This window comes from Equus przewalskii, chromosome 1, assembly GCF_037783145.1.
Source record: "Equus przewalskii isolate Varuska chromosome 1, EquPr2, whole genome shotgun sequence".
In the NCBI taxonomy this organism is placed as follows: domain Eukaryota; kingdom Metazoa; phylum Chordata; class Mammalia; order Perissodactyla; family Equidae; genus Equus; species Equus przewalskii.
The window spans coordinates 131658768-131686747 of record NC_091831.1 but is presented as its reverse complement, the minus strand read 5'-3'; the positions used below and the strand labels follow the sequence as shown (position 1 = coordinate 131686747).

The following is a 27980-nucleotide window of genomic DNA, read 5'->3' as shown; positions in this document are numbered from 1 at the left end:
TACGTCCTTTTGGCTTCTGAAACGCAGAAGGCCATACAGATTTTGGCCAACCAGAGGCATCTGAAGGAGCAGAGGGTGGCTCGGAAACAGGAGGGTGTTTAGAATTTTCTAAATTCATTAAGGGCAATTCAGGTATTTTTCTGGAAATTGGCTTTAAGAGTTCATCCTGCATTTTTAAAATTTCTCCAACTGGATCAAATTTTTTATATACTCGTTTGATAGGTTTTTTTAAAACACACGACTCTTCAGGACTACAAGTAGTATTAGTCTGGTTTCCTACAGAAGCCTGTCCTGAGGAAGAATTTGGGCTAGCGGGTTTAGAACTTAAATTAGAACCCACATTGGCTGTTTTTCCACTACTATTACTTTGACACTCTGTATCAATGATTAAACAGTCTTCATCTGTATCACTATCGCAAAGAACTTCATCTTCAGTTCTAGCTGCTTCTGACGTCACGGTCTTTTCCTTTGAATTGTCTGTGTTCTCTAGAGCACTCAGGCTTTCACTGGCATACATCACATCAACAGCCATATCACTTTGATTAGAGGTTTCGATGTCCGTGGAACTTTCTAACCGTAAGTCATCTGGCATTTTCAAGTCACTATCTTGCATCAAAGACTTGTCAGAATTTGATACATTTTCTCCACATGGTACAAATCCCTGATCGTCTTTATTTTTGTACTCTTCAGGCCCGCTATCCATACCAGTCACCAGCTGTTTCTCCTTCTGCAACTGTTCCATCAGAATCTGAGATAAACTTCTAGAATGAGCCGAAATGTCTGGTGCATTTGATGCCACAGAGGTGGCTGCTGTGCTGGGGGCTGTGGGAGTATCTATCTTATTGGCTACTGTGGAAGTGCTTGCTGGACTTGGTGACTTCGATGGTTTCGTGGTGGTTACTCCAAAAGTTTCAAGTTCTGTAACATCATCATCAAAATCCAGATCCAAATTTTCAAGGGTCTCAATTTTTCGGCACTCATTAACTTCATAAGACATCTTAAGAAAATATATTAGTAAACTATTAGAAAAAATTGCAAGCCACCCCTCATCTATCTCTTAATGTCACTACGCCTCACATACATGTTCTTTAAAAGTAGAAAGAAAAGTGTAACGACTCTGAAAGGTTATTGCCTAAGATAATAATAAACTACTAGCAACTAATTTATTTAACCTTACCTTCCCACTGAAACACTGAAGAAACACAGACAAATTTGCCAACTTGTAACAGCATGTGAAATGGAGAATATTTGTGAACTATCACATCCCAAGAGGAATTTCCACTCATCAAAAAACAGGACCATAAAGAAGTATTGGGCCAGACAGAAAGGCAGTGGATTTTCCATACCCACTGCACATACTCTTGCCAAGACACCCGAACTGAGCTGACGAGGGGGAGAGCCCCTTTGGCACTGAGAGGAAGCTGCTTTCTAAAGCAGTCGGGGAAGTGTCGCCAGGCTCTGGTGTAGCCCTAACATCAATCGGTGACTTATTTTCTACATCTACTTAGGGAAATCAACTCTCAGTAAAATGAGGAGAAATGGACAGGAGTGGTTTTATTGTATTCTGGGACACGAAGCCGTTGAGGTTGTAGTTCTTCAGGTACTGTTTTGGTAACGGAAGAACTCCAGACAGCTTTAATTTATTCAGGAATAAACTGTCCTCTCCCCAAGCAGCAGCAGACCTCTTCAATCTGGCAGAGCACTGAGATAAATCTGGGTGTGGGCTGTACAGACCCACTAGGTCTTACAGGTTAGGATTGAGAAAGAAATATTCTGACAGCAATCAGGTAGTGAGTAAGAAAGATCAACCTGTGTAAGTTATCTAAACTCTCTAAACCTCAATTTCCTCATCTCTAAAACAGTGATAATAAGGTCATCTTCTTGGATTTGTTCTAAGGATTAAATAAGAAATCACATATAGAAAGTTTCTTGGCATAGTCCCTGGCATATAGTTAAGCAGCTTCTCAGTAATGGTAGCTCTTACTAAAATAAGACTACCAGATTTAGCGAAAAAATAAAACTGAACTATATGCTGTTTACATGAGGCATTCTTACACAAAAAGGTTAAAACCAAAACCATGGGGGGCCGGCCCAGTGGCATAGTGGTTAAGTTATCGTGCTCTGCTTTGGTGACCCGGGGTTCATGGGTTCAGATCCCCAATGCAGACCTACACATCTCTCATCAAGCCATGCTGTGGCGGTGTCCCACAAACAAAACAGAGGAAGATGGGCACAGATGTTAGTTCAGGGCCAATCTTCCTCACCAAAAAAAAAGAGAGAGAGAGAGAGACCTGACATCGAGAAACAGAGAGAGAAGGAATAGCAACATTAAGTGTTAGAACAAAGCAGAATTCAACACAAAAAGCAACAGATAGAAAAGGGAATCCAATGTTGAAAAAAGATGAAATCCATGATGAACAGATAATGAATTGTGACATGCCAAATAACAACATCAAAACAGTGGTCAAAATTGAAAAACAAAAGGAAAATTTTACAGAAACATAATTGCAGTCCAAGATCTGGAATGATCTTGTTCAACAATACACTGTCTCTAAGTAAAAATAAACAGGGATATAGAAAGTATGAATACTACTAAATGATTGAAATAAATATATATGAATGACTGAAAACATACATATAGACTACAAAGATATACGTTTTCCCTCCCAAGAATCCAAGGGGCATTTCCAAAGACGGACTATAAATTAATATACAAAGATAACATCAATATAGCACAAAGCAGAATCTGCTAAGGTCTTACTCTCTGTTTAGAAGGAAATAAAATTAGAAATCATTAAGAAAAATGCAAATAAACAACAATAAACCCAAGGACTCAGAAATTAAAAACCACTCCAAATTGTTAGATAAAAGAAGAAATTAAAATAATTATAGAATACTTACAAAGCAACAAAAATTAAAACACTAGACATTAAAAATAAGAAGTATAATTCATAGCCTTTTCAAGAAACAGGAAAACATAATCATAAAAAAATGAAGAAATTTAATAAATGCAAAATCCAAAACTAAGGAATTGAAAAACAATGCTCTCACCCCCAAAAGAACAAATTCAAAATTAAAAATATCATTTATCGGTAAATACTTTATAGCTGTAAAAGGATTCTTCTATAAAATATATCATTAGTTACATCAATAAAAATTAATAATTCCTTAATGCCATACCTAATCAGTGTAAAAATTTCCCAGTCTGAAAAACGTCTTTTTACAATTGTTTATTAGAATCAGGATCCAACCAAGATTCCTACACTGCATTTGGTTGACATGTCTTTCAATTTTGTTTAATTTGCTAAAGACTTTCCCCCTTACCTCTGCCAACTTCTACATCCACCAGATAATTGTAGAAGAAACCGGATTAGTTATCCTGTAAAAATCTCCACATTCTGGATTTTAACTTCTGCATCCCTAAGATGTCATTTAACACATTCTCTATCCCCTGAATCTCCGGCCAATGGGAAACCCTTCACATTGGTTCTGGTATCTTTTTAATACAATTCCAATATTATTATAGGGTTTTTACTTCTTTGATTTGCATTTGTGTCTCTCATGCTAAAATTCTTGGTTCCTAATATAATTACTTATTTGCTTTATCCTATTATCTAATGCATTCAAAATAACAATAGCAAAATCATTACTAACAATATGGTTACTAATGCAGTTTAAGATTTTCTGGCAGTTCTTTTTGAACTTAGGATATAAATCTTTAGTGATGTACAAATTTCTAAGTTTCTAATCATTCAAATAATAATTCTTTGAGTGGCTAAACCACTAACTCGATATACACAGGATTCATTTGTTTCATTTCAGCTTTGATTTGGCTTTTATAATGTTTTTTAAATGTTTTATACACATGTAAAACATTTATATGGTTCAAAACTATAAAGTACATCCAGAGAAATCTAGTTGACATTGCTGCCTCCTCCAATTCATTCCATCCCTCCCCCGCAGTTAACCAGTTTCATTAATTTCAGGTTTATTCTTCATTGTGTGGGGTATTTTCTTTTTAAATATGAACAAATACGTGTACGTATGTGCATGTTTGTATCTTCCCCTTCCATAAATAAAAAATTAGCATATTACACAAAATGTTCTCTTCCTTGCCTTTTTCGCTTAACAATATATCTTGGATATTACTGGGCAGTTGCATATCTAGAATTCCCTCATTCCTTTTAAAAGCTGCACAGTATGCTATTGAGGATATACAGTTTATTTAATCAATACCCTGTTAGGGACATGTGGATTGTTTCCAATCTTCTGCTACTACAAATAGAGCTGCAATGAATACCTTGGACATACATTTTGTTCTCTTCCTAACATACTTCTGAGCTACATTTCTAGACGTGAGATCTCTAGGGCAAAGGATGAGCACATTAGTTTTCATCTGTTTTATGGGCACATCTTTCTTCACTTGACTATAGAAATGTTATAGCAATTATCTCCTTTTCTTCTAATATCTTTGTAAGAGCTTCCATCAATCTGCTTCTGTTGCTCATGTTTAACTGACATGGGTTTTCCTGCTCCTGTGGAAGGATAATCCTGTGTGTGGGCACGCCAGGGCAGCTTTTTAGCTTCATGGCTCTCAGCTCACGCTTCATTGGTACCACAAAGTATGCATGGATGGAGGCATGTATGTGTGTGCATATAAAATCTTTAGTACATCCTGAGATCTGCTTCCTCTATTCCCCCTCTCTCACAAGTATCTGAAAACTTGTCTTTTCTTCACCTTTCATGTCCTTGTTCTGCTCAATATGGACTCTACCACCAGTGATTTTTCCTGAGTGAAGGCTTTTGCCTTGAAAGGGATTTTGGCTGGTTAGTTTCTAGAGTTCTTAGGGCCCGGTCATCTCAGAACTCTCTCAAGTTCCCTGCACTCACCTACAAATTAAAGCCTATCCACATTATTTTCACTTTTGTTACTCCTGGTTCCTTCTTGCATCTTTCACCATCCTCTTTCTCTCTGGGATTATTTTCCTTGTGCCTGAAGAACACCCACGAGAGATGGTCTGCTGGCAGCAAACTCAGTTTTTATCTGAAAACATCTTTATTTAATTTTTTGGTATTTAAGGATATTTTCACTGGTTAGAGAATTTTAGTAAGAGGTTATTTTCTCTCAGCACAATATATTGTTCCAAAGTCTTCTGGCTTCCATTGTTGTTGCTGAGAAGTTATTTGCAAATCTAACTCTCAGTTCTGTATAGGTATGTGCCTTTTGTTTCTCTGGTGGCTTTTAGTTTTTTCTTTGTCTCCAAGTATGGTTTGGTCCCATTATCTCTTTTACACCATCTTTCTAGGTGCAATTACACATATGTCAGACATTCTCACTATATCCTCTCTATCTCTTGCCCTATTCTGCATATTTCTTATCTTTTATCTCTTTGAAAAGTTTCTAGTTCCTCACTGAAACTTTCAAGCATGGCTTTAATTTCCTTGAATGCTGTATAATTAAACAGAGTTGGCTAACATTTGTGACTGATAATTCTAGGATCCATTTCTGTGAGCCAATTTCTTTGGTCATTGTTTCTGATGGTTCTTGTTCACAGTATCTAGTCTCCTCCTGTCTCTAATTAATTTTAAATGTTTTCTGGATGCTATCTTTTAAAAGTTATTTGTAGGAATAATTTGAGGCTGAAAATGACATTGTTTCTCTCAAGATTTCATTTGCTTTTGCTAAGTGCCTAGAAGCACTAGCAATCCAAAAGCATCTGAATCCAAGTTCAAGACCTGAAAACTCAGGCTACAATCTCTGAGAAAGCTGATTTATTTCTGGTTCACCCCCACTCCTGGGGTGAAGCCTTGCAGTGGTCTAAGTCCTTGGTGGAAAACTGAACTCTGACTTTTGTTCCTCTCGTCCTGTGATGCTGCCAAAACAACACTTCATCTGCTGTTTTCTCTTCAGAACTGGCAAATACCATCCAGGGCAAAAATGACCCTAGATAGACTTACCTCCCTGGATTCTATTCTTCTCCGGTATCTCAGTCCTGCAATTCCTATTTTGTTAGCTCTTTGATGATTCTAAGAAATAAATTTTTATATTTTGTCCAGCGTTTTTAGTTGTCATCAGTAATGGGGAAGGTCCAAATTACCTAGTCTGCCATTAGTGAAAGAAGTGACTCTGTCACTTTTCATCCTCCTTAACCTACTTCATGTTACTTCACAGCACCTGTTACTCCCTGACATTCACCTCACAGCACTGTAAGTTTTAGGTAGATTTAAAAAATATTAAAAAAGAAAACTTAAGTTGGGAGTGCTTTATGACATATACATCACAAAAATATTAAAGGCAAATGGCAAACAGAGAAAAACATATAAACAAATATGAAACACAAAAAGTCAATATCCTTAAAATAGTATATACTCTCAGGTATAAATAAGAAAAACATTTTTCCATTTTATTTTCTAATTTTGTTTGCTCTCTCACTTTATTCAAGTCTCTGTTCATATTCCTGTCCTTGGAAAAGCCATCTTGATCATCAATCTAAAACAGTCTCATTCTCATCTTGTTCCCCTTAACCTTCTGTAGTTTTCTGCATAGCATTTACCACTACTTGCTTTTTTGGTACTGTTTTATTAATTATCTGTGCCCTCTGCCAGTACTGTAAGCTCCAAGAGAAAAAAGACTTTTTAAATTCACCGCTGTATCCTCAGTGCATAGAACAGTCTCTGCTCAATAAATATTTGTGGAATGAATGAATAAAGTTTTGCATAAAAACAGAATGTCTCACCTTAATGATCATGGAAAATATTTTAAAATACAGAAATAACAAAAGCTAGTATTTATGGAGTGCCAAGCATTGTTCTAAATGCTTTACATGTATTAACTCACTTAGTCCCAGAAAATCCCATGCATTAGGTAAGATCATGATACTCATTTTACAGATGAGCAAACTAGACACAGCGAGATTATGTAGGTTGCCTACATCACAAAGCTACTAAGTATACTGAAAAGAATTAATAATATGGCCAAATATTTCTTGCGCCAAACTCATCTGTTACCTTTCACACATAAAAACTCTTGAATATGAACGAGACCAATTAAATAAAACCACCAAAAGGATTACCACCATCACTGCGTTTTTAGTATATACATAATACTAAAGACTCCACTTAGCATTTTACATATAATATCAAACTTAATCCTTATAACAGTCTTGTGAAGTAGGTTTTATCACCTTTCTTTTATAAAAAAAGGAAACTGAGGCTGAGGGAGGTTAAATTAGTTGCCTAAAGTCTAGCTCAACCTGGGATTCAATTTTAAGTTTCAACCTAAACCCTCTATTTTTATCTTCTACATCAAAAAACTTGCAATAAAACTTCATGCTTCAAAAGAATAAGTACATTCCCCTAAGAAAACAAAGACAGCATTACATACATCCATTTCAGATATATAATCTTCTGGTTTGTCCATAAATACTGCAGAGACTGGAACAGATGTGTTTTTAGACATCATGAATTTTAATGGAACTTCATGGAAAATTTGATTTCTCTCTCTCATTGTCATTTTCTTTTGGGGAAGTGGTGAATTAATATAAATTACTTTAACTGGTTTTGAACCTTAAAACAGAAACAGAAGAAAAGAGGTGATTAGTTTCTAGTAGTTATATTAAAAACAACAACAAAAACAGGACTATGATAAAAGAATCAGTAAACAAAGAGACACAGGATAGAAAGGCGGCAGCACGTGTCTCCATATTTGCCACCCTTGAATCAGAAGATCTTTAAAGTCCCTTGGAGATCTAAGAGCAAGAGAATCTGGCAAGAAAAATATGCTAACAACTTTTTTTAAAGGATTCTCTGCTTTCTATTGTTATACTTTCACTGTCACTATTACTCTGTTCCTATAGATTTATACTTTCAAAAAGTGATGAAATTTTTAGCATGTTTCATGAGACATAGTTTTTCATTTACGATAATTATGTTGTTAACATAATATTAATTCTGGAAAATATGAAAAAATTGTTAAATATAAACCAAAATAGAAGGGTAATAATCTTTCGTACAAAGGAATTTATGTGCAAATATTGATTTTACTGTTCAAAGAGAGACTATGCTATGCTTATAAGTATATACCTATTTTAATTCTGAATTCCAATAACAGACAAGTAAATAAGTCCTGGAAGCTCAGCCATCTGAGGTTGTCTAGTACTGCATTCTTTTCATTTCAATAAAAGTCAGAAGCACCTTATTATTTCATGTATTTTTGGCCACCCTAAACCACAGTTGCTTCTCTACCTACCTCTCACCCCTCAACACCACTACACATTCTGTAGATCTAATAGCTCAATTACAATGATCAATTCTATAGTAGCACGGCATATCTAAAAAGTTCTACTGAATATAAATGTCAAATTTATATCCTCTTTAAACCAAAACTTAGATTTTTGTATCTGACAAATGACCACCTATGTTTAGACGGCTGAAAGGGAGCTGTTCCAACTCTTTTGAGAGCATTATTTGACATGGCATATCACAAACCTGCAACAGGTATGAGTTGAATACACACTGGAATTTCCCACTGTTCCTTGTAGTTTGGTCCATGATTATTTAATAAGGTAAATAACGATTGACTAGTTAGAGCTATCTGAGGGTGATATCTTGAAACAAGCTTCTCTGCATTTGGATCTTTACTAATATCCTGAAAAACAACATATAACTTGTTACTTGATTATATTTATTGGCAGTTTCTTTGATAAAGTAATGAAAAGAAGGGAGAGATTCAGGGAGGGGACTTTAGAACAATTAGGTTATCTGGACCCTTGGAGGTACAGAAGATTACTTGGAAGATCCAAAACCACCTTTCTACTTACATAATGCATAGCTGCAGCTGTTTGTTCTGCTGTTTCAGTGGTAGATATGTTATCTTTTGAGAGCTGCAACTTTGCAGGCATTGATGGAAATACTGTTTTCACATACTTTACACTGCCCTAAATAAGAAAAAAATGAATCTTTTATTGGAAAAATCTTGATATATTTTTCCTGTAAGAAAAGTATCCTTTCATTATATGAAACTTTTAACTTAAAATTCATTCTACTAAATGTAAATATCAAATTTAGAGCTGCCTTAAATCAAGACTTTCATGTTTTGGCCTGCCAATCACCATACAGATTTTTTTTTAAGAGGGTCCAAGACAGGAGTGTCATGGAATTTTCTCTGCACTTTAAATTCTAACTCCTCATTTTATGAGGTACAAATCCTAACACGGTATAGCAGAAACTTTAAAATATCCTCTCTACACACACTTCAAATACGATTCTGAGTAAAATCACTTAAAAGAAAAAGGGCTTCCTGCTTATATTCAGGAACATTAAGAAAGACGGGAACTAAGAAAAGAAAATCAAGAAATAAAGTTGGGGGGCTGGCCCTGTGGCCGAGTGGTTAAGTTCGTGCGCTCCAGTGCAGGCGGCCCAGTGTTTCGTTGGTTTGGATCCTGGGCGCGGACATGGCACTGCTCATCAAACCACGCTGAGGCAGCGTCCCACATGCCACAACTAGAAGGACCCACAACGAAGAATACACAACTATGTACCAGGGGGCTTTGGGGAAAAAAAGGAAAAAATAAAATCTGAAAAAAAAAAAAAGAAAGAAGGAAAGTTGGTACAGTTACACGTTGCTTAATAACAGGGATACATTCCGAGAAATGCGTCGTTAGGTGACTTCGTTGTTGTGCGAACATCATAGAGTGTATTACACAAACCTAGATAGCATAGCCTACTACACACCTATGCCATACAGTACTAATCTTATGGGACCACCATCATATATGGGATCCATCGTTGACCGAAATGTCATTATATGGCGCAAGATTGCAGTGACATTTTAAAAAAATATCAAGTATTGGTATCCATTAAATAAAAAGAAAGGGGCATATTTGTACTTCATAGTTTAAAAGTTATATCCCCTTATTGTCCAAAATTGAAACATAAATACTGCCTATGTGAAATATAAATGATATTTCAGACAAAAATAAGCTTATACTTTCATATGGTAAACTTTACCAAGGCAAGAAGAGTTTTTTCTAACTTTAATCCCATCTCTATCCTGAATGGGAAGAATCCCATTAAGCTGGTGACTTCATGGAGAGTATAGAATTCTGGATACTTTTTCACTTGTTCAACGCAAGCTCTTAAGATTTGCTAGGAAATAAAAAATTAAAAGAGAAATTAATCTGTATCATACTTTTCTAGTAATGCAACAAAAACAATTTAGTTACATGTGATTAATAATTATTCATTTCAAACATTAGCCTCATTTCATTAATCAAAATTTTAACAATCCAGGTATATTGTAATTCCTTAATTGATTTAATCTTTTCTTTTTCAAAACAATTCTTTTAACCTAATTTCTTAAAATATTGATATTTACTTATACTAAAATTAGCAATCGGATTAAAATTTAAAATTAAATAGGCAAGACGTATCATATTTTCTATGCTATTTAAGAAACTGTCGAAGAAATAAAGCCACATGAAAATTTCAGTACACTTGACTGCAAAAAAAGCAGTTACATGAATGATTAGAAATAAATAAGTTTAATATCCTAAAAAGATTCCCAAGTAACAATGAATTAACAAAGTAGTTATCTTACAGGTTCTTCTAATCTAAAATCTAAAAAATAAATGAGAATGTTATAAATAATTCAAATGATGGAGTATTTAGCATTTTCTTCTCTCCAAACTGTTTTCAAAATATTAATGACTTCCCAGGAAATATAATCAGGAAGGAAATAAAATTCATAGCTTTACTCAAGCAGAACACATGCCACTTGTGATAACATGTAAACAACTCAAAGAAGCACAGCAGTTTCGGGTGGGGGGTTATAACTAACACACACATACACTATCTTCTAAGATACGCATTTTTTCTTCTGTCAATGAAGTCTAATATGAAGCCTTTCGAATATATTTTACATTACAAAAGCTGTTAGCAATAAGCATATCTTTATAATCTATCTCTATCCTCTTCCCCTTCTGACATTTATAAGATGTGTCGTTACAGATCAATAACCACTCCAACATATCTTTTCATTCATAGTTTCAAATCCTCTTCTTTCATCCCTACTTCCCACTATCTTCCACATTCTTGCCCTCCATCCACGCTTTTCAGTACTGATCTTGATATTTAATTCAGGATATTACTTGCAACTAAGGCAGATGTGGGTCAACATGGAAAAGCTCTGTTTTTAAAAACCCCAGTCAACTGAAAACTCAGATTTGCACAATATTTTTGCTCCTCATTTACGATATTAGTTAACCTTCACCCGCAACATTCTCGTCTCGTGGTAGTCATTATTAAGACTGAACATGCAAAGTGAAGCAATCTATAAGAACTATGTGACATAGAGACTCGTCTGGTTAGATATTTATTGGCACACGTGTCTTGGTAAAATTCTGCTGAATGTTCCAGTGCTTTTAACTGAGTTTCACTTAGTTCAGCAATTACAGCAAGAGAAAGAATCAAAGGAAAATCTAACACAGTTTTACACTTATACCAGATATGTTATGTATTATTAAAGGTATTTCACAACTGGTAGGTATTAAGCAACTAAAGGATCATTATTTGATGTACTTAATAAAAAAGGTTTTTAACCAGCAATTTATTTGTCTTTGAAAAACAGCTGAGTGAACAACAAAGGTTAAGTGATTCAGGCTGTTCCCCATCACTCATCCCCCAAATGTTGTTTAACACTCAAAATATCTTGAAATTTAAATCACTATACTCCCTAAATTTTATTTTGTGCCAGAAAGGAAAAATATGGTATCACACATGTTTGAAATCTAAAAATGTAACAGATACTACTTCTGGCAGTATGGTAGAGTAGGTACCTTGAAGACCAAACCTATCCAAATAATACTAGATCCTGGATAAATTACAACTAACAATTTTTATGCATTGCTGAACTTAGTAAAAAGCAAGGAGAATCTCCAAGGACCATAAACAAACACATAAACCCTAACACCTAGAGCGGGGAGGAATAGAAGCAGTGAACAGTAAGAAAACACATGAAAGACGAGGCGGCTTGAAGGCAAATGCCTCAACCAGTTCTAAGATCAGGGAGGGAGCTGAACATGAGAATCCTACATTTAAGCCTTGAAAAGCAGAGATTTGAATACGTGTTTGTACATCTATGTTCATAGCAGCACCATTTACAACAGCCAAAAGGTAGAAGCAACGCAAGTGTCCACCAACGGATGGACGGATAAACAAAACGTCCATATACATACAATGGAATATTTATTCAGCCTTAAAAAAGAAATTCAGACACATGCTACAACATGAATGAATCTTGAAGACATTATGCTAAGTAAAATAAACCAGTCACAAAAAGATAAACACTATATGACTGTACTTAAATGAGGGTCCCTAGAGTAGACAAATTCAGAGGCAGAAAACAGAATGGTTGCCATGAGCTGGGAGGAGGGAGGAATTGGGAGTTACTGTTTAATGGGTGTGATGCAATAAGAAACATATATTTGGTCTTTGTCCCTGGCTCTTAACACACAGCTCCTAAAACCTTCCGTATCTTGAGGGATAACAGTGTCTTTTGTATGTTAATGAGATGACTGGTGGCCCCTAGATAGCTTAATGATGGGGGATGGTTGCCAGAAAGACCAAGGCATGATTACAAGGTTAGAACTTCTAGTCCTACTCCCCCACCTCTGGGGAGGGGAGAGGAGCTGGAGATGGAGTTAATCATCAAGATACAATGCTTTAATCAACCATGCCTAAGAAAAGAAATCTTCATACAAACCCCTAAACAACAGAGTTCAGAGAGATTCTGGGTTGTTGAACACATGGAGGTGCAAGGGTGCTGTGCCTGGAGACGGCATGGAAGCTCTGTGCCCCTTCTCCCATACCTTGTCCTATGCATCTCTCTCATTTGGCTGTTCCTGAGTTGTAGCCTTTCTAATAAACTGGAAATAGTAAGTAAAGCACTTTCCTGATTTTTGCAAGCTGTTCTGGCAAATTATTGAACCAGAGGAGAGAGTTATAGGAACCCTAGGCCCACTGCCTGGAGAGTTGGAGAACTGGTTGGTGTAGGGGAGAAAAACCCCATATATTTGGTGTCAGAAGTGTTGTAAGTAGAAACAGTTCAGAAATGGGTACAGAGTCTCAGTTTTGCAGGATGAGAAGATTTATGGAGATTGGGTGCACAACAATATGAATGTACTTAATACCAACAAAATACACACTTAAAAATGGTCAAGATGGTAAATTTTATATTATGTGTATTTTAGCACAATTAAAAATAAATTTTAAAACAAGGGAAGGAAATTCTGACACGCTACAACATGGTTGAACCTTGAAGACATTTTGGTAAGCGAAATAAGCCAATCACAAAAGGACAACTATTGTATGACTCCACTTATATGAGGTACCTACAGAAGTCAAAATTCATGGAGAGAAAAAGTAGAATGGTGGTTGCCAGAGACTAGGGGGAGGAGGGAATGAGTTATTATTTAATGAGTACTGAGGTTCAGTTTGGGAAGATGAGAAAATTCTGTGCATGGATGGTGGAAATACATTCACAAACAACTTTGTGAATGTATCTAATGCCATTGCACTTTCCTTAAAAATGGTTAACATGGTAAACTTTACGTTACATACATTTTACCACAATAAAAAAAAAAGAGAGAGGGGCTAGCCCAGTGGCTTAGTGGTTAAGTTCATGTGCTCCACTTTGGCAGCCCAGGATTTGCAGGTTTGGATCCCAGGTGCAGATTTACAGAACTCTCAACAAGCCATGCTGTGGCAGCGTCCCACTTACAAAATAGAGGAAGACTGGCATAGATGTTAGCTCAGGGCTGATCTTCCTCACCAAAAAAAAAAAAAGAAAGAGAGAAATGGAAGACAGACTGAGGTCTAACTTACGAAATCTGGGAATCCTAAAGAGATAGAGTTGAGAAAACGAAGGAGAAGCAATAACTGAAAACAACTGAGAATTTTCCAGAACTGATGAAGGATATGAATCTACAGATACAAGAAACACAAGAACCAAGTAGAATTTCTTTAAAAAAAGAAAAAAAAAAACCCCACATTGTAATGAAACTGTAAAACACTAAAGAGTGGTCAGACAGAAAAGACCAATTCCCTAAAAGAAATAACAGACAACACACTTTTCAATAACAATAACACGAGCCAGAAAAAGTCAAATTATACTTTCAAACATTGAGAAATAAAACAAACTGTCAACTTAGAATTATGTATGGAATGAAGCTATTTTATTAGAATGAGAACAAAACAAAAATATTTCCACATAAACAAAAAAGGAGATTGTTCATCACCAAGACACCTTCATCAAAGGAACATTTAGAACATAACATTTCAAGAATAATGAAGAGGATCTCAGAATGTAGATTTGAGAAGAAATGGAAAGCCAAAAAACTGTCAAAATTTGTAGATAAATGAAAACAAACATTGTCCATATAAAATAATGTAGGTAGGGTTACAAAAGAGACAGCATTAAAACAACAATATCAATCAGCAGGGATGTGATGTGAGTCAAAATTCTCCACACAGTCTCTGTAGACATACAGATTAATAAAACAGAACAGACTCAAGAAATTGACCCACATATTGATGATAAAGCAATTCAGTGAGGGAAAAAATTCATTGTAAAAATTCCAGAGTAACCACTAAGAGAACAGAAAAACAATGTATCAATTCCAAATCAATAGAGGGGAAAAAGAAGGGGGGAAAAAACATCAATTCTCTCAAAAGAAGTAAAAGAAGAAAGAAGTTTAGAAAAACAGAAATTACAAACAAGTCCATATACATCAATTACCATGAACTATTAAACTTTCTAATGAAAAGATAAGAGATGGTCAGATTTCATTTAAAAAGAAAAAAAGTAATCTAGTTAAACACTATTTTAAGAGGTATTTGTAAAATACAAGTTCTATAGATTCAAAGCAATCCCAATTAAAATCCCATCTAGTTTTTTTGTAGAAATTGACAAGCTGATTCCAAAATCTTACAGGGAAATGTAAAGGACTGATAACAGCCAAAACAATTTTAAAAAAAGAACAAAGTTGCACGACTTTACTACATGGTTTCCAAACTTACCACAAGACCAGGTGGTATTAGCATAAAGACAGATATACAGACTAATGAAATAGAATAGAGTCAAGAAATTGACCCACATATCGATGGTGACAAGGCAGTCCAATGAAGGGAAAAAATAGCTTTTTCAACTTACAGTGCTAGGCAGTTTCTCAACACTGGCATGATGGACATTTGGGACCAGATAACTTTTGGTGGTAGGGGACTGTCCTGCATACTGTAGGATATTTAGCGACATTCTTGGCTCTACCAACTAGATGTCAGAAGCATTTCTTCCTCAGCTGTAAGAACCAAAAATGTCTCCAGACTTTACTAAACATCTGCTGGGAGGCAAAATCACTCTCAGTTGAGAACCACCACACTAGCACAACTAGATATCCATATGAAAGAGAAATAAACTCTGATCTGAACCTAACATGTTGAACAAAAAATAACTTGAAATGAACATAGACATTCATGTAAAAGTTATAATCACAAAACCTCTAGATCAGGATTTCTCAACGCAAGCACTACTGACATTTTGGGCTGGATAATTCTTTGCTGTGGGGGATGTCATGTTTAGCAGCATCCCTGCCCTCTAGCCAGTAGATATCAGTAGCATTCTGCCAGTTCTGACAACCAAAAATGTTTCCAGACCTTGCTAAAGTCCCCTGAGGGAGGAGGAGCAGGGGTAAAGGAGTAAAAGTGACCCCAGATGAGAACCACTTAGGGTTGGCAAATATTTCTGTGCTAGAATACATAAAAGCACTAACCATAAAACATTTTGAAAAATTAGCTTCATTAAAATTAAAATTCTGTTGAGAGACACTAAGAAGCATGTCACAAACTGGAAGAAAACAATATATATAATGGACTTGTATTCAGAATAAAGAACTTTCAAGATTCAATAAAAATAAAAACCAATAAAATCAGCAAAAGATTTTAACAGATATTTCACAAAAGAATACATGCAAAGCCAATAAGCACACAGAAAGATGTTAACACATCACTGCTCATCAGGGAAATGCAAATGAAAACCATAATGAGACACCACTACACACCCATTAGGTTGGCTAAAATTAAAAAAGATTAATAATATTAAGTGTTAGCAAAAGCATAGAGTAACTGGAACTCTTACAACATTGTTAGTGCGAGTGTAAAATGGTACATCCACTACAAAAAACAGTTTGGCAGTTTCTAAGAAAATTTAACTACACTTGCCATATGATCTAGAAATTCCACCTCTATTTACCCAGGAAAAATGAAAATATACGTCCACAAAAAACATGTACAAGAATGTTCATAGTAACTTTATTTATAACTGCCACAAACTGAAAATAACACAAATGCCCATCAATAGCTGAACTGATAAACCAATTTTGGTACAGCCCTACAACAAAACAAAAAGGAATAAGAAGGAACACATTATAGATACTTAGATCAATGTGTATGATTCTCAAAAATCATACTGAGTGAAAGAAGCCAGACAAAAAGGAGTACATTGTATGTGATTCAATTTTTATGAAACTCTAGCAAAGGCAAATCTAATCCATGGTGACAGAAAGCATATTGGTGCTTTGCTGGGGCCACGGACGGGAAGAGGCACAGAGATCTTTTTAGTGTGATGGAAATATTCCATATCATGATTGTGGTTATGGTTACACAAGAGTAGACATTTGTCAAAATGCACTGACATGCACCTAAAATGGAGACTTAGAGGGCTGGCCCCATGGCCCAGTGGTTAAGTTCATGTGCTCCACTTTGGATCCTAGGCACGGACCTAGCACCGCTCATCAAGCCATGCTGAGGTGACATCCCACATGGCAGAACTAGGAGGACTACAATTGGAATACACAACTATGTACTGGGGGGCTTTGGGGAGAAAAAGAAGAAGAAAAAGACCAGCAACAGATGTTAACTGAGGGTGAACCTTTTTTTTTAAAAAAAAGGATACCATACATAAATTATACCTCAATAAAATTAATTTAAAAATTAAATGTGGATTAAAAAGGGAGAGTTCAGGGCCGACCCCATGGCCGAGTGGTTAAGTTGGCGCGCTCTGCTTCAGCGGCCCAGGGTTTCGACGGTTCGGATCCTAGGTGCAGATGTGGCACCGCTCATCAGGCCATATTGAGGCAGCGTCCCACATTCCAGAACTAGAAGGACCCACAACTAAAATATAGAACTATGTACTCGGGGGATTTGGGGAGAAAAAGCAAAAAAAAAAAAAGAGAGAGTTCACTCAGTATGTAATGGCTACACATCTAACAATATATAGTACAACCTTTTAAAAAAAAGTAGGGGAGAACATACAAAAACATTTTTCAAACTGTTTTTCTTTTTTCAGTAATCCTATTGATCAGTAGTATTAGTATTGGTATTCTGAAGCTGTTGTGAGTATGTGGGACAAAGCAAATGAGACATCATACATGGCATTTTTTCTTTAAATATATATTTCCTAGCCCCATCTGCTGAAATAGTCTCAGAAACAATGACCAACCCAGGAGCAATGAGCATCCTAGTGCCCAGATGGTAGTCTTGAAATACCATTTTCCACTGAAAGAAATAAGGGATCTAGAAAATGGCTGATTCCAGGGCTGGAACAAGAAATGTACAAAACAAGCCTCAAGGACTACTGGAGTGACTCAAAAGCCAATAATGAAGAGCCTGTCACTGGCCAAAGTCGGTATTATTTGAGATTCAAAAAGAGTAATTGTAGGGGCCAGCAGGGTGGCATAGTGGTTGGGTTCACATGCTCCACTTTGGTGGCCTGGGGTTTGCAGGTTCGGCTCCTGGGCATGGACCTGTGCATTGTTTCATCAAGCCGTGCTGTGGCGGCATCCCACATACAAAATAGAGGAAGATGAGCATAGATGTTAGTTAACTCAGGGACAATCTTCCTGCAGCAAAAAGAGGAAGATTGGCACAGATGTTAGCTCAGGGACAATCTTCCTTACAAAATAAAAAAGGGTAATTGTAGTGGACTAAAACCCATCAAATATGTTTAACTCCATGATTTAATAACAATATTTTTAAAAAAGAAAACACTGATCACCATTGGAGAATAAAAAGGAACCAATTAATTTTTTCAAAACTGATATATAAAGGGAAACAACCTAGCATTGTTTCTGCTACATGAACTGAGAAACCAAAGAGAAGATGAGGGAAAACATATTGTAATAAAATTATTCCAACTAACAAATAAAAATTAATGACAGAGTTAGAACCTTACAATTATGCAAACCCCAGTAAATGAATGGATCTAGGCACTGAGCATCAATAGCTACTAACATCACAAAAAAGAAACAACCAGGGGCCAGACTGGTGGCACAGTGGTTAAGTGCACACGTTCTACTTCAGCGGGCCGGGGTTTTCCGGTTCAGATCCTGGATGCAGACATGCCACCGCTTGGCAAGCCATGCTGTGGTAGGTGTCCCACATACAAAGGAGAGGAAGATGGACACGGATGTTAGCTCAGGGCCAGTCTTCCTCAGCAAAAAGAGGAGGATTGGCAGCAGATGTCAGCTCAGGGCTAATCTTTCTTAAAACCCCCCAAAAAAAAACACAAAAGAAAAGAAAAGAAACAACCAGACATTACGTGCCACATGATTAAAGAATACACTACGATCTGTGTGTTCAATTTCTCTGGCAAGACTAATTCTGATCAAGCTTCTGGACCTCACTGACAATTTGTAAGAAATACAGCTAAAAGAAGAACATGTTGAACATCACCATGAATATGCAATCATCAAAATCTAAGCTGTGAGAAACTCTACAAGTCAAATGACCAAGGTTCTTGAAGAGATAAACTTTAAAGAAACGAAAGGGAGGAAGGAGGAATTTGTAGATTAAAAGAGACCGTTTTATCAAATAAAAGAAAAACCTTCCAACATATATAACCCATACAATTTTTGTATTTAGAATATATAAAGAACTTTCACATATCAATAACAAAAGACAGAAAATCCAGTAGAATAAAGGGCAAAACTTGAACAGTCAATTGACAAGAAATAACCAATAAACAAATGAAAGGTGCACAGTGTTATTATATATGTAGCACCATATCCTCTGGCTAAAACTAAAATGACTTGCATCAACTGTTGAGGATATGGAGCAATAAAACTCTCAAACCCTGCTGGCTGGAACGTAGAGTGCTATAACCACTTTGGAAAACAGTTTGACATTATCTACTAGTTTACGATATGCATACTCTATGGCCCAATGATTCCATTTCTAGGTATATACCCAGCAGAAATACGTGCACATGTGCATCGAAAGACGTGAGAATTTTCATAGGAGCATTAGAATAGCCCCAAACTGGAAACAATCCAAATTTGGATCAATAGAATAAATTGCAGTTTATTCATATAATGTAATAATGTACAGAAATGAAAATGATGAACTACAACCACAGACATACACACAAATCTCACGAACATAATATTGAGTGAAAGAGGGAAGGACTCTGTTCACATAAAAGAACAAAATGACTCTGTTCACATAAAATTCAAAAGCAAGTAAAAGAGAGCTAGGAGAACTACCAGGAAGAAAGGCACGGAAATCATCAATGCCAAACTTGGGACAGCATTATTACTTCATACAGGAGCGAGACACAGGGGCTTCTGGGTTACTGGGAACGTTTTATTTCTTGACTTAGAGTCACATAGGTGTTCACTATTTAATTATTTGTGAAACTGTATATATTTGTTTCACATACTTTTCCATAGGTGCATTACATTTAATAATATAAACAAAGTTTTAAAACAGTAAAAAAAATTAGAAAAATATATCGCTGATTCTGGGGTGGAGATGTAAAATGTAAATTAGAGAAAATGTGCTGCCAAGTCAATCTGGCTAAAAAAAATGACTTAATGCTGATTATTAGCTGCCAAATACTGTACTTTGTTAGTAAGCTTTTTAAGATTCACTTAACAAATAATTACACTGAGCACTTGAGCACTTACTCCGTGCTAGGCATTGTTCTAGTCATTGGGAACACAGCAGTGCACAAAACAGTACTTACATATAGGCATTGTGGAGAAAGACGATGAAAATAAAACATGGTAAAGGGGACACTGAGGGTGATGCAATTTTTTATAGGGTAATTAGGGGCATCCTAATTGATAGTTGGCATCTGAACAGAGAGAGACTTAAAGGCATCAAGGAACTAATCCATGTAGATATCTGGAGGACAGTTTGCCAGAAAGCTGGGAAAAGTCAAAGGCCTTAAGGCAGGATCACGCCTGGAGTATTCAAGAAACATAAAGAGGCCAGCAGGTGGGAGTGGAACAACTGAGAGGGAGATGTGTAGCAGAGACACAGGCCGGGGGGGAGGCGGGGGTGGTGGGGAGGCCTGATCAGGGCACTACAGGACTTTGTAATGACTGTCTCTTCCTGAGTGAGATGAGGAGCCATTTGAAACCAGTGAAATGAGGGGAGGTGATTTATGTTTTAAAACCATCACTCTGGTCCTTTCAAAGGCACTATTAAAACAGGAACACCTACAGCTAGTTCCTTTTCCATATAGAAAAATATGACACTGAATTTTAGTATATCATATTTAGGTTCAGAGAAAATGGAATCTTTCCTTTTATTTAGAAGATTCATTCTTCTGGTTCATATTAACAAAATTTCACCTTAAAAAGTTTTTTTTTAAAAGGTCAAACTAATACTCTCTGCTGTCCCCCAAATTATAGTGACCAGTTTGCTTTTTTTTAATTTGTGGTAAAATACACAGAAAACTTACTATCTTAACCATTTTTTAAGCGCAGAGTTCAATAGTGTTAAATGTATCACATTGTTGTATACAGTGACTAGTTTTAAAGGCTTAAAAAAATTCAGACTGGCGTCGGTGTTTGTAGATGAACTCTACTACAATAAAATATATTAATAACTACTATTTAAGTACGTACTCTAAATTTCTCCTAGGCCCACTAAATGACAGTAAAGTGATTTACATGCTTTGCTAATAAAGGTGCACGAAGAATTCAAGTATCAAAAAATGAACTCATAGTTGAAACTTATCATTTGGTGGCTGGTTACCATGAAGATAATGAATACAAATTTATGTGACTAAGGCCCATTCAGATTTTTAAGGACCAAGATAACCCCTTAAACACCCATTCTCTTGCAAGGAAAATCAGTGCATCAGATCAAACCACCCATGAGAGTAAAATAACTCAAATACAGTAGTTGGATCATTAAAAGAAAAAATCCAAATAGGGATATACTACAGTACCTGGTTTTTCAGGTGTTAGTGTTTCTATTATTTAAATACATGATGAACAAAAGACCTATAATTTTATCTCCATAAATTGATAATATTGATATTTCCATATGCTGTTGGCAGGACCATCACACATTTTTAAATGCCGCTATTGCCTATTTCTTGGTAGTTTAAGTAAATGTGATTTTTTTGTGTTTTACCTCTGTGAAGAGACGAGCATCATCAGAAAGCATATTATAATCCTGTGCACATTTCTTTGCAGAATTCTGCAAAAACTTCAGGAATTCAGTAACTTCTTCATTCACATGTTTTTTCATATCCTGATTTTCAAAAAAGTAGACGTCTTGGAATAAGAAGCTTGGTTAAAAACAATCACTTCTCAATCATTGCTCTAATAAGTTGGACTTAAAGGATAATTAAACTAGTATATCCAAAGCAGAAACCAAAAAGAAAAAATAAAAATATTATATAATGACAAACTTGTTATTAAAAACTCCACAAAAATGGAGAAGCAAATGACTAAAACATGCTTAGGAATTAATAAGCTTATTTTATAAAATGCTCTTAATTAATATTAAAAAGGACAAACACCCAAATGGAAAAATGAGTAAACAATATGAACAGGCAAGAAGAAATAAGAAATAGCTTATAAACACATGGAACATGTTTATTTTCATTAGTAATCACTGTAAATTAATGTACAACAAGGGATCACCATTTTTTCCACATCAAATTACAGGTAAAAAAGGGAATGTCTAGTATTAGAGAAGATCATTGTTTTAAAAAACCCTTCATACAACAGTGGTACAAACAAACTGGTTTAAATGTTTTGCAGAACAATTTACCCATGAGCCACTATAGATCAAAGCCTTAAAAATACGTATAGTTTTTGATCTGACAAATATATTTTTAAGAATTTATCTCAAGGAAACAATCATAAATATGAACAAAGAGTTTGCAACAAAGATGTTCAGCACACCATCATTTATATAATTGAGAATTTGGAAACTACTTAAAGTAATAATTAAAAATTTAAAATTGGTTCAACGAGCAATGTAAAGTTTTACTGCTAGTACTTAAGATGAACTGGAGTGAAATACGCTCAGAACTAGAGCAAGATGTCTGAACTACAATAGAACCAACAAAAGAATTAAAGCACCAATGCTCTGCAAATTAAACTCCTTAAATTTCTCATTTTCGTTAACGTGATTGCACCCAAAAGCATAAAAGCAGATTTAAAATATTCCCTAACTTAAATATTTTTATTGAAGCTAAAGAACAAAATACATACCAAGTACTGCAAGTAGTCATTTTTATTTATTCCAACAGCTTTGGAATTTGCAGGAATTTTTGCATATTTAACCAACAAGTCCACATAACTCCTCTGCTCTCTCTGTGAGAAACGAGAGAAACGAGGATAAGGAACTCTTGGTTTTGGGAGAAGGACCATTCCAACTGTGGTTTTAACTTTTTCCTTTGCTTGAGTTGCTGAACTAACTGCCGGCTCATTTTCTACAGAACTTGCTGAGGCATTCAAATTTTCTCCTATACGTCTGGAAAAAAAAACACAATTTACAAATATGTGCTTTTCGCATGAAGATTACTATCATGGAACGGCATGATTCTCAATCACCACGGAGAATATAGCGTGATTAACACAGTAAATTCTGGATTATTATCTAACTCTGCCACCTGCATTTTGATGTTTAGCTATCTGGTGTAAATTAAGTATTCTGCAGGACAGGATCACATTACTAGCTTACCTTCAATTATCTGATGGAGAGGAAGAGGCATAATCCTTAGACAAGTTATTCAATTTGGAAGTTTTTTCTCTTTATGAAGAAGAGTAAATCATTCTTGCCAATTATGTATGCAGGTATTTCGTGTTTATATTTTATTACAATGCAAGTTGTTTTTTAATGCTTAAATTCTTCAGTAAGATATATCAGTTAACAGGGTGAACAGAAGCCACTAAGAGCAGGATATGATGGGGTCACTAACTTGAAATTCACAAATTCTCACTGAGATTCTAAATTTTCTAGTTTCCTCTACTTTAATTATGTCAAGAATTAAAAAGAAAATTCCAAAAGTGTGTGCCATGTTTTATGTAAGCAATAGTGGTTTAAGAAAAGTTGTACAATCCTCTATCACTCATGTACATGGCCAAGTCCATGGAAATGTCTCTGTGTTTTGTATGGATACAAAAGGGAGATCTTAGCATACCTAAAATGAAATGCACTAGAGAAAGTAGTGAGTAGCTAGAGAACCTGTTACATATTTGTTTATGAAATGCTTCCCCTAAATTTTTTTAAAAATCACCTCTCCACCCTAATTAAAGTATAGGAATACAAACTTCTTATCTTGTTTATAATCTGTCTCTATTCCTGCTTTTCAGTTGTTGAAATCTACATTTTTAACAAGGGTGTTTTAAACTACATAGATACACACAAAAGTACATTTCTTTAGCCTCTACAACTCCAATTTCCACCACAGTAACTGTTCCCTATGATTTGATTCCAAATTAAATAACAATAACACAAGAGGAAGGGAAACTAATGAGAAGGATGGATTTCTGTTGATTCATTCTTCAATCTTAAGAAAAACAAGTATATGCATGAATTAATATTTACTGAGTGACTCATTAATATTTAATGAGTGACTACCATGTGCCAGCCTTATGCTGGGTACTGGAGACAGGACCAACATTGAGCATGATACAGTCTCTACTCTCTAGGACCTTATAATCAAGTGGATCAGAAAAATGAATGGAGAAAAAAGAAAAATAAATATGTACATCAATACAATGTGACTGCGGAAATCTCAGGTTTCTAAACTGAACATACTGAATAGGCGACTGAGGAGAATCCTAAGGACATGGAGATTAGGGATTAAGAGGGAGAAACGGGAGGGGAAAGAAATAAACAGAGCAGAGGTTCTCAATCATGACAGTATTAATTCCCTCAGGACACTCTGGAAGCCTGTGGGTGCATCTGGATTGTCACAAAAGATGGAGAGAATTAAAGACACTTAGAAGTGAGGAATACTAGATGCCTGCAATGTATGATTGTGTCCTGCACAACTTTCAAAAGTCCCTTCAGGCTTTCTCTTATCATTATAAGTAAGTCTGGTCTGCTATTACTTACCTTAAAAATATATTTTATTCTCTTTTATTTTTCTTATGATTTTTGTATGGTATAGTTTATCTTACTTCTCTTAAATCCAACCTTAATCTTATAGCTGGGGCATCTGACTACTTCATTATATCTTCTAAGGTAGTAGTATCTATGTATTTACACATTAAAATATATGTTATAAATTATTTTCCTTTTATTTCACGTTTATATAGCTAGGACATTATTTTTAAATATTAAGTCTGTAGTTATTATTATCTATGAATTTTCACTTCAGGCTAGTAAAGGAGGTCTTATTTTTTATAAACATTTGTTAGGAAAAGTGGGAGGGTTTCGGCCTGATAAGGTTGAGAATTACCAACCTAGATCTGTGTCTGGACAAAGGGTGAGTTAAGCTCCTATCTAAAACTACCACTGATTTGTTTTCAATCAACTTTACAACACTAAAATAAATATGGTAAAAATTCTAAAATTCTTAGAAAAAGACTTAGGGCCCCCAAATAAAGCAAAATATTCAAGAGAACCCTTTTAGAACTAAACTAAATGAATGGAAAACTAATCAAAAGAGCTGGTTAGTGAACGGGAAAAGAATTTTGGAAATTAAAATAAGGATGTTTACATTAGTTCTGAAAATAATACAGGTAAAAGAAGACATACTTAGCTACTAAAGTTTCTCCAGTAACTGTATAAAAATAAGCATATTTTAGGTTAACAAAATGAATATTAACTGCTGATCTTGGGAGAAATGTATTACAGCAAATTGATTTCTCACTAAAAAATGTCTAGAGAGCTATTCAAACCTAACAGTATTGTGTCTGCAACTCTTAACAATACTGCTTCACAGCTGTCTCTCTGAATATGAGAACACGTCTGTCCTTGTGGCACAAACTGGCAAATTTAATTAAGCTGCTGCAGCAACAAGATGCTGACTCAGATACGCCAGAGTAGGAATGTCAAGAAATTCTAGCAGTTTAAATTGGCTACATTCAGCAAAGAATAAAATGGCAGCACATCAAGATCATTTCCATGTGCAATGCTGTCAAAATCTTCATCAGGGTGCAAGCCAAGAGCATCTGACAGGGCTTCTCAATCCACCTTTACAGCATTATATTTTATTTCAGCTGATGGTTTGAAGTTTTCCCCCTTCATTTTGTCAACTACCCGTTCTCTTTTTTTACTTAAAGTTTCGATGAAAAAAGGACAGAATTCAAAACTTTTCGTTTCCTGTGGTTTAAGTCTACCGGCTCGGGTCGTTTCTTTAAGCAGCCTTTGGAAATGGGCTTCTAGAGTCTACCTGTACCTCCTGGATTTGATTCACTTTCTATATTAAACATGTTAAAATTTCACAATTTTTTTTTTGTATTGGAAGCTACTGTCCTCCTTGTTGACTTAAAACTCAGTTATAAATATCTACAATCAGAAACTTTAATTTAAAAGAAGGTAAACATTTACCTTTCAGTGGAGGGAGAAGGGTTGAATAAAAACTTCCTATTGCTGAAAGCTGCATAATTAGAGGTATCAATATTTTCCCAAATGTTAAAGAACACAAAAAATACAAAATTAGGGCTAATAAAAATGTTACATTCTTCCTAGTTTTTCCACCAAGAAAACAGTTGTAAATCAATATAGTCTGGAAAACCATTCTTTACTACAACAAAATTTAGTAAAACTTAAGCTAGCAAGAAAGACTAGAAACATAAGAAATCGATGCCTTGCATCTTTATTTTTTCTATACTACAAGGTAAATTATACTACTAAATTATTTTTTGCTATATAGAAATCTTAAGGAAAACAAGCATATTCAAAGAAAAAAAGACTAGGGATTAGGTATACCCAACTGCCAGCAAGATGTCCTTTCTCGTACATAATCTATAACCTACACCGGGGGTGTGTTGAACAGACCTGCACTAGAAAAGAACCACTAAAATAATTAAGAAGCAGTGACAGGATGAAGAAGATTAATACAAGATTTTTTAGTCTGAAAAGATGAAGACAGAGATAAAAGCTCATGAAACGGTGCGGAATTATTTTTAAAAAAGGTAAAGATACAGGTTCACTAAATCCCAGGCCACTACAACTGGTAGGCATTCTTTGACTCAAATAAACAAAGGCAATGCTTACTTTATTTAACTGATAATTAAGTTTTAAGAAATTAATTACCTCCAAGAAATGGTACCAAGTTGGATAACAGAAATAGCTTTTAAAAAATTTCCATAGATGCACATTCATAAATGATCTATGGTCCATAGATGCACATTCATAAATGATCTATGGTCTTAACTTTCTATAGTTGATATTAGCAAAGACATTATAATCATGCACTTTGGCAAGAAGAATGTTGCTTCTAAAATGACCTCTTTAAAACATTAATTTTTGAAATTGTCTCTTTAATACAACTTTGGCTTTCTTTTAAGTGAACCTATCTACTAATTTGATGGGATCAAAAAAGCACTTGTTTACAGTTTTTTAATGGCAATCTGACAATACCTATCAATAAAAAACACATATCCTCCTCTTATAGGAATTTATTCTACTTACACCAGTACATGTATAAAAAGGATGCTCATCGTAATAGTAAAGGAATGGAAACAACCTAAATGATTATCAGTGGGGCCAATTAATTGATTCCATAGACACATCCCCAAAGGTTTAGATTCAAAAGACTGGCTTGAGAGTGCAAAATCAGTACTTTAAAAAAGCTCCAGTCTGATGAGCCAGTATGGTAAGCCTGAAGATGAAGATGGCAAAAGAGCTGAGAAATACCATAGTCACCAGAAAACTATGAGAATGAGATATCGCCATAGAGAAGAGCTCACTGATGATCCTGAGAGGAGCAGTTTTAATAGACTAGTGAGGGTGGAAGCCAGATTAGAGTGGGATGTTCAGTGAAAGCAAGAGCAGTGGTCTGTGCAGAGAGGGAAATTTTGTGGAGCGTTTGGTGGGTTTTTTTTTTTGGTGACAAAGACTGGCCCTGAGCTAACATCAGTTGCCAATCTTCCTCTTTTTGCTTGAGGAAGATTGTTCCTGAACTAACATCTGTGCCAATTTTACTCCTGCCACTGCATGGCTTGAGTGGTGTGTAGGTCTGTGCCCAGGATCTGAACCTGCAAACCCCAGACCACTGAAGCAGAGCTCGCAAACTTAACCACTACGCCACCGGGCCAGCCCCAGGGAAGTTTTTTTAATCTTGTTTTTTCAATCCATTCTTCCAATCTATCTTTTGATTGGAGAGTTTAATCCATTTACAGTAATTATTGATAGGGAAGGACTTACTATTGCCATTTTGTTAATTGTTTTCTGTATGTGTTTTAGCTTTTTTGTTCTCCATTTCCTCCTAGCAAGTATATACAAGTCTTTAAAGAAGTTTAAGTACAAATGAGAGAAGAGGTAAGAAAGTAACCAGGAGGGAAAGTGGAGTCCAAGGGACTGAGTCAGGAAAAACTTGAACACATTTAAATACTGATCAAGAGAAAAAGAAGATACAGGAGTAAGAGGGGATACTAATTGACAGAAAGGGTACTGAGAAGGAAAAGATGGGTCCCATTTGATGCAGAGGCTGGAAATATGCAAAA

The 27980-nt window shown here is 35.5% G+C and overlaps 1 protein-coding gene across 10 annotated transcripts in view; it reads right to left on the bottom strand.

The window, feature by feature from the left end:
- The window catches only part of ICE2 (interactor of little elongation complex ELL subunit 2), a 65418-nt gene that overhangs the window by 33587 nt on the left and 3851 nt on the right, over positions 1–27980 (bottom strand). For 4 of the 10 annotated variants that reach the window (XR_011527995.1, XR_011527996.1, XM_070578553.1 and 1 more), the window contains exons 4-11: positions 22569–22830; positions 21478–21597; positions 10009–10146; positions 8820–8936; positions 8488–8647; positions 7385–7566; positions 2657–2698; positions 4–997 (exon numbers count right to left, since the gene is read on the bottom strand). Coding sequence is in view for 8 of the 10 variants with exons in the window: in XM_070578553.1 (XP_070434654.1) it covers positions 4–997; positions 2657–2698; positions 7385–7566; positions 8488–8647; positions 8820–8936; positions 10009–10146; positions 21478–21597; positions 22569–22830 (2015 nt within the window). In the remaining 2 variants the exon portion in view is untranslated. The remainder of the gene's footprint in view (positions 1–3; positions 998–2656; positions 2699–7384; positions 7567–8487; positions 8648–8819; positions 8937–10008; positions 10147–21477; positions 21598–22568; positions 22831–27980) is intronic. The other 6 variants (XM_070578585.1, XM_070578571.1, XM_008513579.2 and 3 more) reach the window with 3 other exon arrangements.